Here is a 17,753-nt window from a genome sequence, read left to right as displayed (position 1 = left end):
TTGTAGTATAGTTTGAAGTCTGGCAAATTAATACCTCCCATTTTGTTTTTGTTGTTTAAGATTGCTTTTGCTTGAATTGTGTTCCCCCAAAATTCATATGTTGAAGTACTAACCCTCGGCACCTCAGAATGTTACTGTAGTTGGAAATGAGGTCTTTAAAGAGGTGATTAAATTAAGGTCTTTAAGGTTGGCATTAATCCAACCTGACTGGTATCTTTTAAAAGGAAATTTGTACACATGTGGGGACATCAGATGCATCTGTGCACAGAGAGGTGGCCATGTGAAGACACAGTGAAAAGACCACCAATGGAATACCAAGGAGAACCCTTAGTAGGGACCAAGTCATCTGACTCTTGGATCTCAGAATTCCAGCTTCCCGAACTGTGAGAAAATAAATTTCTGTTAAGTCAAAAAAAAAAAAAAAGATTGCTTTTGCTAAATGGGGTCTTCTCTGGTTCCATACAAAGCGTAAAATTATTTTTTCTATGTCTGTGAAAAAAGATGTTGGTAATTTAGTAGGGATTGCATTGAATCTGTAGATAACTTTGGGCAGTATAGACCTTTTAACAATGTTGATTCTACCGATCCATGAGCATGGTATGGTTTTCCACCTATTTACATGTTCTGCGATTTCCTTCCTCAGTGTTTCATAGTTCTCCCTATAGAGGTCCTTTACCTCCTTAGTTAAATATATTCCTAGGTATTTTATTTTCTTTGTTGCTATTTTGAAGGGTATTGAGTCCTTAATATGGTTCTCCATTTGACTGTTATTGGCGTATATGAATGCCTCTGATTTGTGTGTATTGATTTTGTATCCTGAGACTTTACTGAATTCATTGATCAATTCCAGGAGTCTCTTGGTTGAAACCTTGGGGTTTTCTAGATATAACATCCTATCATCAGCAAAGAGTGAGAGTTTGATCTCTTCTGTCCCTATTTGGACTCCCTTGATTCTGCTCTCTTGCCTGATAGCTCTTGCAAGGACTTCCAATACTATGTTGAAAAGTAATGGGGACAGTGGGCAGCCTTGTCTGGTTCCAGTTCGAAGTGGGAATACTTTCAGTTTTTCCCCATTCAGTATGATGTTGGCTGTGGGTTTGTCGTATATGGCTTGTATCATTTTTAGATAGGCCCCGTCTGTGCCTATTTTATTGAGTGTTCTTATCATAAAAGGGTGTTGAATTTTGTCAAATGCTTTTTCTGCATCTATTGAGAAGATCATATGATCTTTATTTTTGCTTCTATTTATGTGATGAATTACATTTATAGATTTGCGTATGTTAAACCATCCCTGCATCTCTGGGATGAAGCCTACTTGGTCGTGATGGATTATTTTTTTGATAAGCACTTGGATTCGATTTGCTAGAATTTTATTGAGAATTTTTGCATCTATATTCATAAGAGAAATTGGTCTATAGTTCTCTGTTTTAGTTGCATCCTTTCCTGGTTTTGGTATCAGGATTATGTTGGCTTGGTAAAAAGTGTTGGGGAGAATCCCATCCTTCTCTATATTGGAGAATAGTTTATGTAGGATGGGCACCAGTTCTTCTTTGTAGGTATGGTAGAATTCAGGTGTGAACCCATCTGGTCCAGGGCTTTTCTTTTTGGGAAGGTTTTTTATTGCTGTTTCGATTTCAGATCTAGATATCGGTCTATTCAGGAATTCTATTTCTTCCTGGTTGAGCCTGGGAAGGCTGTGTGTTTCTAAGAATTTTTCCATTTCCTCCAGGTTTTCTAATTTGTATGCATAAAGATTTTTGTAGAATTCATAGATGATATCATGTATCTCTGTGGCATCAGTCGTGATTACTCTTTTCGTGTTCCTGATGGAGGTTATAAGAGATTCTTTTCTGCTGTTGGTTAGTCTAGCCAGAGGTGTGTCAATTTTGTTTATTTTTTCAAAGAACCAACTTTTGGTTTTATTAATCTCCCTTATGGTTTGATTGTTGTCCTTTTCATTTAGTTCTGATTTAATCTTAATAATTTCTCTCCTTCTGTTGGGTTTGGGGTCGGTCTGTTCTTCCTTCTCCAGCTCTTTGAGTCTATTCATTAGATTGTCTGTTTGTAAGTTTTCTGTCTTTTTGGTATAGGCATTTATGGAAATAAATTTTCCTCTCAGGACTGCTTTAGCTGTGTCCCACAGATTTTGATATGTTGTATCTCCTTTGTCGTTTAATTCAAAGAATCTTTTGATTTCCAACTTGATTTCTTCATTTATAAAATGATTGTTCAGGAGAAGGTTATTTAGCTTCCATGACTTTGAGTAGAAATGAGGATTTCTGTTAGGGTTCATTGTTACTTTTATTCCACTGTGATCTGAGAAGATGCATAGTATAATTTCTATATTTTTAAAGTTTTTAAGACATGCTTTATGTCCTAAGATATGGTCAATCTTGGAGAATGTCCCATGAGCTGATGAGAAGAAAGTATATTTAGTGGTTTTGGGGTAGAATGTCCTGTAGATGTCAGTCAGGCCCATTTGTTCTAGCATTCTATTTAAGTCCAATATTTCTTTGTTTATTTTTTGTTTGGAGGATCTGTCCTGAACTGTCAGCGGCGTGTTAAAATCTCCGGCTACTAAAGTGTTTTTATCTATCATTTGGTTCAGATCAAGTAGGGTTTGCTTTATGAGTCTGGGTGCACCTAGGTTGGGTGCATATATATTAAGTATAGTTATGTCTTCTTGTTGAATTGTACCCTTCACCAGTATATAGTAACCATCTTTGTCTTTCTTTACTTTTGTTGATTTAAAAACTACGTTATCGGAGATTAGAACCGCCACGCCAGCTTTCTTTTGGGTTCCATTTGCTTGGAATATTGATTTCCACCCTTTTATTTTCAGTCTAAATGCATCCTTACAGGTTAGATGAGTTTCCTGAAGACAGCAGATACTTGGCTTATGTATTTTTTTATCCATTGGGCCAGTCTATGTCTCTTGAGTGGGGAATTCAATCCATTCACATTTAATGAGAGAACTGATAAGTGAGACAGATTGCTGTTCCTCATGTTGGGTTGAATTTCATTGATCTGTTTTCTCTCTTGAGCCATTATGATAACTGGGTTTTTATATTTATCTCTTGATTAGTGTTACATTCGAGGGTCCTTCTTGTGCTGGACCATGTGTAACTCTGTTTTGAGTACTTCTTGGAGAGCTGGTCTGGTCTTGGTGAATTCTCTGAGTTTTTGTTTATCTGAGAATGTCTTAATTTCACTTTCATATATAAAACTGAGCTTAGCTGGGTACAGGATTCTAGGCTGGGCATTATTCTGTTTCAGAAGAGTGAGAATGGGGCCCCAGTCTCTTCTTGCTTGTAAGGTTTCAGTTGAGAAATCTGGCATGATTCGGATGGACTTTCCTTTGTATGTTACTTGTTTCTTTCTCCTTACAGCTCGACGAAGGGCCTCTTTAGTGGATATTTTGGTCAGTCTGATAACTACATGATGTGGTGTCTTCCTATTAGCTCAGGGGTAGAGCATTTGACTGCAGATTAATCACATATTTGATTTGGGACTTGCTGTGAAAAGCAACGTGTCATTATATTCAAGTATCTCTGCAGCCTCTAACCAATAAATTATATATGATATCACTCCTAAATATTTTAATTCCCCTAGATTTCCAAGGTATATAAATTCTTGGTCAACATTGCTTTTTTTTTTTCCCCCCCAGCTCATTATGGGGGTACAAAAGTTCAGGTTATATATATTGCCCATGCCTCCCCATCCCCCCAAATGTGAGCTTCAAGTGTGTCCATTCCCTAGACGGTGCACATCGCGCTCATCAAACATTGCTTTTTTAAAGTGAGAAACTAGGTAATATTATGAATGAGTTTAAAACCCTTTACTTTTTGTATTTAACAGAAATTTATTTAGGACCTTTGTGTGCCATGGAGTGGGTATTCAACAGTGAACAAAACACACACAGATCCCTTATGAACTTACACTAAGGAAGCTCAAGAAATTGCTACTCAGGACTGGATTGAGAAAACAGCTGATCTGTTATGCTCTATAAGTATCAGTACAAAAATTTGTTAGTGAGCTTCAAGTAGCTATTCTTAAATTAGGCTGAAAATAGTCTTCTTCTAATTCTATGAAATTGGTATTATAGAAAAGAATTATAGCAGCTTTGGAGTAGAATGTTTTCTGGATGCTTAATCCTGAATAACATTAGAATTTAGCTCTCCTCTTTGTTTAAATCCAGTTCTTTCTTATAATTTTAAAATGTAAGGACATCTGCATTTTAAAACCTGGGACCATTTATTTAGGTCTTCTTACTTGAAGGGAGAGGAACTGATGATCTATGTTTTAAAAATAAAATGACCATATTTTATTCCCCTTTATAAGAGCGACTTTTCATACATTATTAATACCTAGTACTTACTGGCTGATTACTTTGAAATGCTGTCTGACTTAAAACAGTGTTAACACTTATTAGAGATGCAAATGAAGAGATGTTGCATTTTTATGTTCTGGACACATTTGAAATAGTCATTTTCTGAGGACATGTGATTTTGGGGAGGGGGAGCATTTACCTTTGTCATCTGTGAAAGTGCTAAATTTGGGGCTTTTCTGATACTGGTGAGGCACTGAACCCTTCTGAGTGGATTGGTTGTAAGTGCATGACAACAAAGTGACTGCTGTCTCATCTAGGGGAAATGAGGTCTATTTCTCAGGATTTTCTTAGTGACCAAAAATTTAATCATTTTTACTAGTCTCTGATAGATGGCTTCCTATAGTTCTTGTTAAGATGAGTTGCTTAAAGTTCTCTAGAGATTAGTCTGATATATGTACACATGGTGCTTTTTTAATGCAGTTTTTCTACTTTTTCCCGTTTTTTTCTTTTTTTTTTTGGCAGGTAATGAAAGCGTGGGATGCTCATGTGACAGCAATTTGCTCTCAAGATGCCAGTGAACTTGTAAGGAAGCTTGGGGCAGATGATGTCATTGATTACAAAGCTGGAAATGTGGAAGAGCAGCTGAAATCCTTAAAACCGTATGTATTAGAATAGAACAGTGTTCACATCGGGAAGGTAGGAGCGAGGACAGTTGACAATGCAGGTCTGACATGGTTTGGTGGCCCTACAGTCATGTTGGAATCTATGAAAACATTCCATGTCATTAGAAATTACTTATTTCGGTTGATTTCTGTTTTAATGCCAGATGTTAATACAACACAGTAACATAATGTGGTATGTACTGAGGAAGTTATTTTGCTTACATGGTCTTTTGCTAATTTTTAAGTTAACTTTTATGGCTGGTTTGTAAGAAGTCTGAAGACAAAATTGGAAGTGTATTCCCTTCTGTGGCATCTTGGCACCACAGGAAGATTATAGAGTGTTGATGAAAATACATGATTAGCACTAAACACGCTTTCAGTCTTTTAGCTTAGTAAGGGCTTAAGAGAAGCAACGTAAGTATAAATACTGTTAACGGGAGCACTGTGGATATTCTCAGTGTGTCTGAATGCCAGGCTGTGGTTTGGCCTGCTGTACTGAACAGGAACAGATTCAGGAATTCTCTTAGGCCCTGTTGATTTTGACTGTGGCTCAGGCTTATTAATCTGATCTTCAGCCAGCCAAGATAAAGCTGAAGCTGTGAGTACAACTGAGGAGTGTTTGGAATGATGTTTTACTGTTTCTATTTCAAAGGTTTTTCCTCTTTTTAAATTAGTTTTCAGGAGCCAGTTGAGTAGAAGTGTATTTTCAGGGGAAAAAAAAAAAAAAAATGGAAAAGAAGGGAGCCCCTGTTGGATACTACCCAGCCTTTCCCATCCAGCACCACCCACCCCAGCAGTGGTGTGGCGGTGCGCCCAGCAGCCGCCAGCCAACCGTTACGCCTTTAACTGTTCTGGGAGCATCTACTCTTGCCAGGCAGGATTCTATACACCAGATAGAGTAGTGGACAAGACAAATGCCCACTTCCATGAGCTTGTTTGACAGGTTTTAGTGGTAAGTGCTCTGAAGAGAATTGATGCAGTGGAAGGGGATAGATTGGGCAGGAGGCTGTTCTAGACAGGGTGGTTACAGAAGCCCTCTTGGAGGAAGCAGCATTTGAGCAGAGGCTCCAGTGAGTGAGCCATATGAATGGGAGTGTGTGTGTGTGTGTGTGTGTGTATGTGTTGTTCCCTGCTGTATCCCTCTACCTGAAACAGTTTAGTAGCAGGTAATGGGCACTCAGTAATACTTGTTTAATTATTGAGGGAATCTAGGAAAACAGTTGTTCCAGCTGGACATAACAGCTAATATAAAGCTCCTATGTCAAGAACATGCTCGGCATGTTTGACAAGTAACGCTGTTCCTTACAGAGATCTTGTCAGCTACCACTCTGCCTGTGTGTTGGGGTCTAAGCCTCTTTAGGCCCCTTGAAAGTGGGGACATGACAGTTCTCTGAAATCTGACTTCTAAGTAGTGGTAGTTTAGTTTGGTCTCATATCTTCTGCTGCTTCTAGGAATAGCTGCATGAGACTGAGGTCAAGGCCTACCCATTCCCCTCTACCTACCTTAAGTTCTATACATGTCTAGAATTTGTTACCAGAGAATAGAAGAACTTGACAGATAAAAAGGCTGGAAGACACTCAGTCTAGCCCCGTAACTTAGTGCTGCAATTTCCCTCCTCAGCATCTCTAGCAAGAGGTCTTGTTCCTTTTGCTTGTGTTTTTCCAGTGGGGGAACTTCCTAGCTTACACATGCAGCCCTTTACTTTTTTTTATGGTGATAGCTTTAGTTAAAATTGACTTTTATAACTCCTGCCTGGGGTTTGACCTCTGAATCTACGTAGAATAAATTTGTCCTTCCTTCCAAATAGCAGCTTTTTAGGTATTTGAATCTTAGAGTTTTATATGAAGAAGTGGCTTTGAAATCCTTCAGTCCGACCCAATCGTGTTATAGTTGAGAAAATGAGGGGCGGGGGATTTTTGAGTTTTCACATGCTCAAGATCATGCCCACTAATCATTCATGGGACTAGCTATGTCTACAACCGGATCTTCAGACATCTTTTTTAAACAGTGAGTGTTCTGTAATACCAGGCTACCTTTAAGTTTTCTTAAAGCATCCTCATATGTTTATTCAAAATTTGGGAATGAAGTAGAAACTTTTCTAATGCGAAGAGTAGTCATCTAGTAAGGTCATTCTCCTGCATTTCGTACCCTTCCATTTTTATTTGCCCTTTAGTTTAGTCTCATAAAAGACTCAAGATCCAGGCCGGGTGTGGTGGCTCACACCTGTAATCCTAGCACTCTGGGAGGCCGAGGCGGGTGGATTGTTTGAGCTCAGGAGTTCAAGACCAGCCTGAGCAAGAGCAAGACCCCGTCTCTACTAAAAATAGAAAGAAATTATATAGATAACTAAAAGTATATGTAGAAAAAAATTAGCCGGGCCAGGTGGCGCATGCCTGTAGTCCTAGCTACTACCTAGCTACTACCTCAGACAACTCACAAACCATGCTGCACTTCACCATCTAGCAGAGGGGTGGCTGCTTTGGCAGAGGAGAAAAGACATACCCACTCACTGGATCTATGGATTTTCTCCAAGGTAAGTCAAGTATGACTAATTTTTTTTTTGTCATAAAATCATTTCATTTTCTAGGCATGGCAATGGTGGCTCACGCCTGAGGCTGAGGCAAGAGGACTGCTTGAGCCCAGGAGTCTGAGGTTGCTGTGAGCTATGCTGACGCCACGGCACTCTAGCCGGGCAACAGAGTGAGACTGTCTCAAAAAAAAAAAAAGACTCAAGATCCACAAAGTTGGCCAAAACTGGTTTTAGAAGCTTTGATGTTTGACTTCTTTCAGATGAATTTGGAAGGGAAAAAAGATTTACCAAAGAGGAATTCATCAGTTGAGTTGCTTAATTTATATGCATGCATTCTCTAAATAGATCTTTGTTTTCAAAAGTATTTAAAAGCTTCATCGGGTTTTTATCCCTTTAAGTAGAATATAGTGATTATAGCAGTTTTAGATTAGATTTGAGGAGTTGAATTATCTGTCAGTTCCTGTGGATTACAGGATGACTGATTTTTTTTTTTTTTTTTGGCATGTTAGAACAGGCTGTTGATTTCTCTTTATGCATTGTCCAGATGCTGTATGTGAAACCAAAGAGGAGAAAATTCCAGAAGGTGAAGAGGATGCTTCTACAAGCATTTCTGACTGTGGAGGGAATAAAAGAAAATTATTCTTCTGGTTGAAAGCTGTATATACTTTTCTTTCAAGTACTCGTGTACACTAAAGAATACTTTGCCTTGAATAATAGCTTTCCAGTTTTCGACAAAGCTTAAGTCAGGGCTTCTCAACCTTGGCAACCTTATTTTCTCAACTATTGACATTTTGGGCTGGATAATTTTTTTGTTTTGAGGGGTTATTCTATGCATTGTAGGGAGCCAAAATCAGCTTCTGTTCAGAACCACTTACTTTTTTTTTTTTTTTTTTTTTTTTTGAGACAGAGTCTCACTCTGTTGCCCAGGCTACAGTGAGTGCCGTGGCGTCAGCCTAGCTCACAGCAACCTCAAACTCCTGGGCTCAAGCGATCCTCCTGTCTCAGCCTCCCGAGTAGCTGGGACTACAGGCATGCACCACCATGCCCGGCTAATTTTTTCTGTATATATTTTTAGCTGTCCATATAATTTCTTTCTATTTTTAGTAGAGATGGGGTCTCGCTCTTGCTCAGGCTGGTCTCGAACTCCTGAGCTCAAACGATCCGCCCACCTCGGCCTCCCAGAGAGCTAGGATTACAGGCGTGAGCCACCGCGCCCGGCCTAGAACCACTTACTTTTAAGTCATCCTTAAAGTATTAGAAAATGCAATGATTTTTTTTGAGACAGTCTTGCTCTGTTGCCCTGGCTAGAGTGCAGTGGCATCATCATAGCTCACTGCAACCTTAAACTCCTGGGCTTAAGTGATTGGTCCTCCTGCCTCAGCCTCCCAAGTAGCTGGGACTACAGGTGCACACCACCATGCCCAGCTAATTTTTCTGTTTTTAGTAGAGATGGGCTCTCCCACTTGCTCAGACTGGTCTTGAACTCCTGACCTCAAGCGATCCTCCTGCCTCAGCCTCAGGCGTGAGCCACCATTGCCATGCCTAGAAAATGAAATGATTTTATGACAAAAAAAAAATTAGTCATACTTGACTTACCTTGGAGAAAATCCATGGATCCAGTGAGTGGGTATGTCTTTTCTCCTCTGCCAAAGCAGCCACCCCTCTGCTAGATGGTGAAGTGCAGCATGGTTTGTGTGTTGTCTGAGGTAAACCCCATAGCCGTCTGGCAGTGGGAGTGAAGGAGGATCAGAGCCCAGTGTAAAGACTGACAAGGATGTTTTTATTTGATTCTTCTTTTTCAGGTTTGATTTTATCCTCGATAATGTTGGTGGATCCACTGAAACATGGGCTCTAAATTATCTCAAGAAATGGTCAGGAGCCACCTATGTGACTTTGGTGACTCCTTTCCTCCTGAACATGGACCAGTTGGGCATAGCAGACGGCATGTTGCGGACAGGAGTCACCGTGGGTTCTAAGACGTTAAAGGTAGGAAGAAGGGTCTTGGTTGGAGGGAGCAAGCAGGCGCCTCATGCGGCTAGAAATTGGTTTGCCACCTAGCTGGTTTCTCTTCACTTGGTGGCAGCACAGCACAGTGGCTGCAAGCATGGACTCTGGAGTCACACTGACAGGGTTAAAATTCTGACCTCTACTTAGTAGCTGTGTGACCCTGTGCAATTTACTAAACATCTCTAAGCCCCAAAGTCTTCACCTGTAAATGAGACTGATAATACGTCTACCTTACTGCACTGTCGTAAGGTTAAATGAGATAATCTATGTGAAGAACTTGGCACAATGCCTAGTACATAAAAAGCTCTTATTAAGTGTTAGCTCTTATTATTACCTATTATTACCCCTCTTGATTGCATCTGATACACCATCTGCCTCCTTCTGGACTGGGGTTTTAGACCTTCAGAGTTCTGTGGGCGTTTTTTTGAATTTCAAAAACCTGAAGGAAATTGTACTCTTACCTCAGTGAGGCTACATAAGGCTAGTAGAGCATCATGCCTTTGTTGGAATTGTATCAACTTGTCCTAACACTGCATCCATATCCCATGTGAGTTTGAAACTCTAGCTATTGATGGCATCATGGGACCTTCTGGGACTTGGTTAGTCAGCCCAACTCTGTTAACAGGGCTGCTGTTACCAGGGCCATATGGAGCCATCTCACCTAAATTGAACACATATGGTGAGCGGTGGGCTTTGGAGACTAGCACAAACCAGCCCTGGTTATAGGCCTAATAGCAGAGCTCGAGAGTCTGCTCTCTACTTAACATGCTAGCGTGTTGTCATCACCGTGGGGATAGAGGCTTGTAAAATTTCATGTTATAAACTGTTAGTAATTATAGAATATTGGTTTAAAATCTAAATTAGTATGAAATGCCATATAATAGTAAAAAAAAGATAAATTCTTTTTTTTTTTAATTAGACAGAATACTTCAAACTCAAGAAAAAGGCAGTAGAAAGTTCCTCAGTGGTTAAAAAGGCTGTGAGTCATTGTGTTGATCCAGCCAACACTGACCCATGTTTGTGAGATGATTGACTTGGTAATTATCTTTAGTGTCTTTATTCTAGAAATTAATTTGGGACCTTTTGGGGAGTGAAATTTAGGACTTTGGTCTGTTGAATTCTGTGTACCAACTAAATACATGGAAGTTGCAATGAAGAGCTATGACGGAGGAGATCACAACTCAATTCTTACGAAATGTATGTGGATCATAGAGACGGACAAACCAAGCCCTGCTCTCTGGTGCTTTTATTTGCATTTGATTCAGTCGGCAGCCAGAAACAGTGTCCACAGGGCACTCTGTGGTGGGCAAAGGGACCTTATCTGTCCTTTGTCTCTTCTTTCTCTCTTCACAAAACGCAGACATTCCAGTGCTTTAAAATACAAGTTTAAGTTTTCTATAAGATCTCACAATTTGTACTTCAGTGAGACCTCTTACAAGTTAACCTTCAGAGTTGTCCTCTGAGAGTGAAACAGTCACAGCTCTCTGCATTGTCTCTTTTCCCCTTACTTGAAAGATGATAGTGGAAATCTCATGTGAAAACCTTAAGTAGTTTCTGATGCCTTTCTGTGAGTGCGCACGTTAAAGCCTCATTGGCATGCTTCCGACTCTCCTGCCTGCTTTCGTTTACTTTCTCTCCTACAGTGGTCAGGGGAAAAAATACACAGACCCCTTGGAGCAGAATATAAAAATTCTGCTATTGCAGACCAAGAGTGTCACTTTACAGAGCAACATGCTTTAAAGAATTATAGATGTGGTGGTGGAGACCATTCTGTAATACCCTAAACAATCACCAGAACGTTTCGATTGTAGTCTATGAAGCCAGACCTTAGGGAGAAGTATTTGAACAGGTCTTCTCTGACTGTCATTAATTGGGTCTGCAGTGAACTTGGGGAATTCTCAGTGCTTCTGGTATCTAGCTACACAAGCCTGCAAACAGCTTTTATTCTTTTTTTTTTTTAAGTTAGTTGCCTAGACCAGTGCATCCTAACCTCTTTCATGTTATTACACACATAGAAATTGGTAGTATTTGAACAGCACATTTAGGTTGCTGTATCTGGAGACTTCTGCCAGCCGAGGTTCTGAGGGCTGAGGGGAGTCAATATCTCATCACACCTATTCTAGAATAAGCTAGACTGTTTACAGTCTAATGGTGACTCCTTTAGCTCACAGTTTTTCTGGGTTAGTGATGATCTTTGCCTAGGCAACAGCTTAGTTTGTTTTTTCTTTCTACATTCTTAAACTCTGATTTGGTATTGTCCCAGTCTTTCTTCTATAAGCTTTACTTTCAGCACTGGACAGATATTTACTGAACACTTTTTATGCATCAGGTATTTTATATACATTCTCCTTTAATCCTTCCAACAACCCTGTAAGCTAGGTGGTGGTACCACCATTCTGCAGGCCAGGAGATGGGCTGAAAAAGATAGCTTGATTGAAATAACGTAACTAGTGAGTGCCTGAGCTAAGGTGGCTGGGGGGTTCCATTACACTTGCCAGCCTCATGCTGAGGGATTGTGAGGCCGAGGGTGAGCTCAGTGGAAAAGAAGTCTAAGCTCACCCAGTGGCTGTGGGTAGGTGTGGGGAGGGTAGTCCGATGGTACTGGCTGGCCCTGGAGTACCTTGGGTAGCTCCCATCTGATGAAGTTGGTCGGGCAGGTCATTGAGGTGTCATGGAGAACCTCAGCTCATTTGTTGTTTCGATAGTGGCCCGCCTTACCTTGACATAAAGAGTAACAGTTACAAGTGGTATGGCGGCAGAGTGCTCAGGAACCCTCTTGGTGTATGAGTCTTACTCATCTTCCTTTGGAGAAGTTTTGTTCTATAACAGATTGGATGGCTTGGTATTTGCTGTAACTGTAGAGAAAGATCCAGCCATGATACATGAGGAACTTTACAGTTTGTTTTGCCTTTAAAGCTGCCTATTCCTGTCAGAGGCAGAAAAAAATTTTGTGATTTTGTTCCTTGTCTAAGATAATATTTTGATGCCTATTGTCCCCAAAACATTCTTGGATTTGGTAAAAATCTCTTTTCTGGTGCCTCTGAGTTGTTTTCAAACCCTAGTAGGGAAAGCGTAGAGGTCTCAGCCCTGATTCCGCCTAGGGAAGAAATCCAGTGTGTAAGACCGTTTAGACTATCATTTTAAGGAAAGCTTTCCTGTGCTTACCTTCTTGTCAGTCACAGCTTGGAGAAGCAGCCTGAGTTGACATGGATATATGTGGTTCATTTATTTATTTATTAAATCATTTATGGAGCATCTACTCCCAGTCATTGTGCTGAGATGCCGGGCATACAACTCACTGTGTCAGCATGAAATGGGAAATCGGTTTGTCTGTCTTAGTTACCCAGACAGTGCTTTTCCCTAAATCTGCATCTAGTCACCCTTAAACCTTTTTCATATTTGACACGTTTTGTTTTCTTCTTTTTAGCATTTCTGGCAAGGAGTCCATTATCGCTGGGCCTTTTTCATGGCCAGTGGTCCATGTCTAGATGAAATTGCAGAACTGGTGGATGCGGGAAAGGTATGTGCATCTGGAAACCTTTGTATTGCTCTAGCACCTCTTGTAGACCTGCCCACCAAGGCTAGTCAATGGGACCTCTCCAAAGGTAGGCTTGGCCAGTATATATGTTGCCTTACGTGGCCAAGTTTAAGTGCCGTATCTTTGGTTTTTATCTCCACGGGAATCATAGACATAGACTGCTACATCTGAAAAAGAACTTACCCCATCTAGTCCAACCCCCTTGGTTTAATAGATGAAGAGGCAGGCCCAGGCAGGTTATGTGATTTTCCCAAAGACACGTGGTTAGATGTGGCAGAGCTGGGATCTGCTCTGGGCTGCTGATATTTTGGAAATGGTTCTGAGCAGATGGCACCATGAAGGCAATCTCTGCAGAGGTGAGAACACACTGCGAGTTTACAGTACAACTGCCCTGGAGCTTCTGTAGTCTGAGGGCGAGGCTGCTCTGGAGGTCAGCAGGTTTCCACGTGAGCAAGGGAACAAACACTGTGGAATCTAAATCTCAGCATGGCTGGATGAGAAGCCAGGTCCCCAGGTCTCCTGATTTTATCATTTGCCTAATAAAATTGAGGGCAAATGTACGTCCGAGGAGCTCATTGGCCAGGGTGTGGGTGAGGACCGATGGAGATCTGGGTGGAGACAACTGGTTGGTATCCTCTGATTGCTGCTGTCTGTCTCACAGGAGGGGACTGTTGCTTATCATCTGCTCATCCTTTTTTGGGGGTGTCAAAAGACCTTTCAAGGTTCCTGGGGGTTGAAAGGTCCCTCAGTTACCACCTGCTTATTTGTGTTCTTACATGGTCTTAACCACCCTGCCATCCCATCTCTGGAGGAATAATCCAGAAGGTGAACTCATATTCTGGTGCTGATGTATGTGATTTTGTTGAGAGCTTATATGGAGTTATAGAATGGAGAACCTTGTGCACCTTAGAGGGTTGCATGAGCTCATAGATACAATGATTCTCATTTTGCCCGTGAGAAAACTGGCTCACAGAGAAAAAGGAGCCTGCTCAGGCTTGCAGAAGTGGAACCAGAACCCACGCTCTCTGGCTCGAGTCTCGTGCTTTTCCTTCACCATTAGGTGCATTCTTAGTGCTGGGAGCTGAGTTGGGACTTCAGTGTACATCATCTTGTCCTTGTCGCTTTGCAGTGGGCAGAGAAAGGGGTTGGAGCAAGCCAGTGTTGCCATCCCATGAGCCATGCTGAAACACTTGGACAGAGGCCCTGGAGGTGGGCTTTCTTATGTTTGTCCCCCGCCCCTTGCTGGTGTATTTTATCTTTCCAGTTTAATTTTGGAACGGTGGTTTTTAGGAACTAGTGGCTGCTTTTTGTGCTTTTAGGATTTTTATTCCATTACAGCCAAGGAACTACTAATGTATTATAGAGGACGGCCTGTCACTATTTCCAAAATTTTTTTGTTCCAAGTTTGCATGCTTTTTCTTGGACATCCAAGTCCTGTGTGTCCTGGGTGGGGACAGGGGCCCAGTGTTGTTGTGACTGTGTAAGTGCCTCTTTGTAGGGTTCTCCCACGTCCCACCAGAATGCCTATTTCTAGGAAGAAGGAAATGAACTATCACCAGATAAGTAAGTGCTTCACGTGCCTGCAGCGCCATTATCGGAGAGGCCACTGTCCTCCAGAAGCCACCACGTGATTGTGTTGTCCTGATACCAGCTCCAGGCTGTCCACATGCTCATCATTGTTCTTTTGTATTCAAAATATTGTCGCTCTCTTTCTCCACATGGAAGTTACTATTTACCCAACAGAGATGAGAGGTGACTTGTATATATCTGCCTATTAAATTTGGCAGGTAACTGGCACAATGGCTAAAAGGGGACATGATATAAAAAAAGATATCCTTGAAGTGCCCTCACAAGAGAGTGAATGAGGAAATGTTCTTTTTGCCTTTGATTTTCCTCTCTCCTACTCAGGGTGTTCGGGTTTGGGAGTCATTTCTAACCATTTCTGGGACAGTGCAAGTTGATAGGTGACACTGGATGCCATGGTGAGGTCATCTGTCTTGTCATGTCCCGGCTTCTGTGTGGATGTTAGAGGTCATTGCCTGTCTACGCCGGGAAATTGGAAAGAATAACACAACTGATCTACTTGTTATGCGGTTAGCAGAGATTTGTTAAATTGGATGAGAACGTTTAAATTCTTCCAAGCTTTGGCTGAGTGCTTTATGAATCTAATTAGCAGGTAACTGATAGAAGAACAATAGTTGTGTTTTGACAGTATAAAGCTGTGAAACAATAGAGCCAAATCTTTTAAAATTCTTTTAAATTTTTGAATAAATACATTCACAAGGTTAAAAATCCTAAAGATAGGAAAAGTTATTTCAAAAAATCTTCCTTTGACTGCTCTTCCTTAGTCACTGAGATTCTGCTTGTCAGATACAACCGATGTTACCAGTTTCTTGGGTATTCCAAAGATGTTCTGTCAAAACAGGCAAAAATATATATTTTTCCCTCTCTCTCTTCCTTCCTAAAACAAATGGGTAATATAGTCTTCTGCAACTTGCTTTTTTTTTTTTAACAGCATATCTTGAACTTTGTTTCATGTCAGGATATAAAAATCTTTCTCATTCTTCTTTTGCAAACAGCTACATAGTATTCCATTGCATGGATATACCATCATTTGTTTAATTTTAATCTTTTGCAGATAATGCTTCAGTGGATAACCCAGTATTTGTGTTTAGTACCTAATTGTGAATATATCCATTTCTATTCATGGACATGAAATTGCTGAGTCAAAAAGTATATGCAGGCCAGGCTTGGTGGCTCATGCTTGTAATCCTAGCACTTAGGGAGGCCAAGGTGGGAGGGTTGCTTGATGCCAAGAGACCAGTCTGAGCAACATAGCGAGACCCCCATCTCTACAAAAAATAAAAGAATTAGCTGGGTGTGGTGGCACACTCCTCTAGTCCCAGCTACTTGGGAGGCTGAGGCAAAAGTCTCACTTGAGCCCAGGCATTGGAGGTTGCAGTGAGCTATGATGATCCCACTGCTCTGTAGCCCAGGCAAGAGAGTGAGACCCTGTCTCAAAAAAATGTATGTGCCTTTATAATTTTGATAGGTATAAAATAGCCAGCTTTTGAAAATCTAGTTTGTGTATTTAGTGTCAGGAATTCCTCTTATGGCCTACCTTCTGGGCCCCTTCTCTCTTTATTTACACATTGTCTTACCCTCTGGCCTGTTTTACCTCATTAGAGACTTGGTACTAGGAATGTGAAGATCTGGCACTGGTCACTTGTGACTTAAACTATCTTGATAAAAATAGAATCTGAGCTGGCTGAGTGTGGTGGTGTGCACCTGTGTTCTCAGCTACTGGGGAGGCTGAGGCTGGAGGATCATTTGAGCCCAGGAGTTGAAGACCAGCCTGGGCAACATTGCCTCGTCTCAAAAAAAAAAAAAAAAAAAAAAAGGAAAAAGAAATAGAATCTAGACTAATGAGTACAATTGGTGGAGTCTAATTTCTGTTAGTCCTGCATGGCCCAGTAAAAATGGAGATGCCACTGAGTTGGATATCCACAATAATGAGCACTCTCTGTCAGTCTACTAATAGCATCATACTTCCACTTTCATTGTGAATGCCAACCCTGCCTTTGCTTTCTCAAAGTGTAGCATTAGTAAATATTTTGGAATTAGGTCTCCTGCTTTTAATGTGCCCACCATTGTCAGGCTCAAAGTGATGAGGAGCTGAAATTTCACAGATGTGTGAGGACCTCACAGTCCATTTCTCCTAGAGATCCAGACTTAGGCATTGTTTTCACATGGCTGTCATCAGGAAGGCTTTTTTACACAGCAGGATTTCATATTCACGCTAACTAGGCACACTTTCAGTCTGAATTTTAAGAATTATAATAGTATTTTCATTATATCTTAGACCAGTGGTTGGCAAACTATAGCCAGTAGGCCAAATCCGGTCTGAGGCCCATTTTTGTACATCCCCTGAGCTAAGAATAATTTTTATATCTTTAAAGATTTTTTTTATAAAGATTTATTATATTTTTAGGCCGGGCGCGGTGGCTCACGCCTGTAATCCTAGCACTCTGGGAGGCCGAGGCGGGTGGATTGCTCAAGGTCAGGAGTTCGAGACCAGCCTGAGTGAGACCCCGTCTCTACTAAAAATAGAAAGACATTATATGGACAACTAAAAATCTATATAGAAAAAATTAGCCGGGCATAGTGGCGCATGCCTGTAGTCCCAGCTACTTGGGAGGCTGAGGCAGTAGGATCGCTTAAGCCGAGGAGTCTGAGGTTGCTGTGAGCTAAGCTGATGCCACGGCACTCACTCTAGCCTGGGCAACAAAGTGAGACTCTGTCTCAACGAAAAAAAAAAAAAAAAAGATTTATTATATTTTTAAAGATCTGTTCTAAGAAGAACTTAGAACTACGTGAAGCCTGCAAAGCCTAAAATATTCACCATCCAGTCCTTTACAGAGAAAGTTTGCCAATCTTTATCTCAGACTAGTAGTTAAATGTTTTCAACTGTGGAACCCGCTCCTGCCAAGCCTCAGTTTACAGAGCAGGTGGAGGAGGAGCTGCCCTGCTGGAGGAGTGACGGTGGGGAGTGGCCTGCCCTGCGAACGTTCTCTCGCTCTCCCTGCAGCTGCTCCAGATAGCCAAGGACCCCTGGCCTCTGACACCGGTTTGAAAACCACTGTTCTGGGCAGTCCTAAAAATAATGATTTGTAATTAGCACGTTG

The 17,753-nt window shown here is 41.1% G+C and overlaps 1 protein-coding gene across 1 annotated transcript in view; it reads left to right on the top strand.

Moving 5' to 3' along the window:
- Window positions 1-17,753, top strand: part of RTN4IP1 (reticulon 4 interacting protein 1) — a 69,953-nt gene that overhangs the window by 31,687 nt on the left and 20,513 nt on the right. The window contains exons 6-8 of the mRNA XM_069489238.1: window positions 4,853-4,989; window positions 9,326-9,509; window positions 12,958-13,050. Of these exons, the coding sequence (XP_069345339.1) occupies window positions 4,853-4,989; window positions 9,326-9,509; window positions 12,958-13,050 (414 nt within the window). The remainder of the gene's footprint in view (window positions 1-4,852; window positions 4,990-9,325; window positions 9,510-12,957; window positions 13,051-17,753) is intronic.

This window comes from Eulemur rufifrons, chromosome 15 (genome assembly GCF_041146395.1).
Source record: "Eulemur rufifrons isolate Redbay chromosome 15, OSU_ERuf_1, whole genome shotgun sequence".
In the NCBI taxonomy this organism is placed as follows: Eukaryota; Metazoa; Chordata; class Mammalia; order Primates; family Lemuridae; genus Eulemur; species Eulemur rufifrons.
This window is presented reverse-complemented; position numbering and strand designations above follow the sequence as displayed.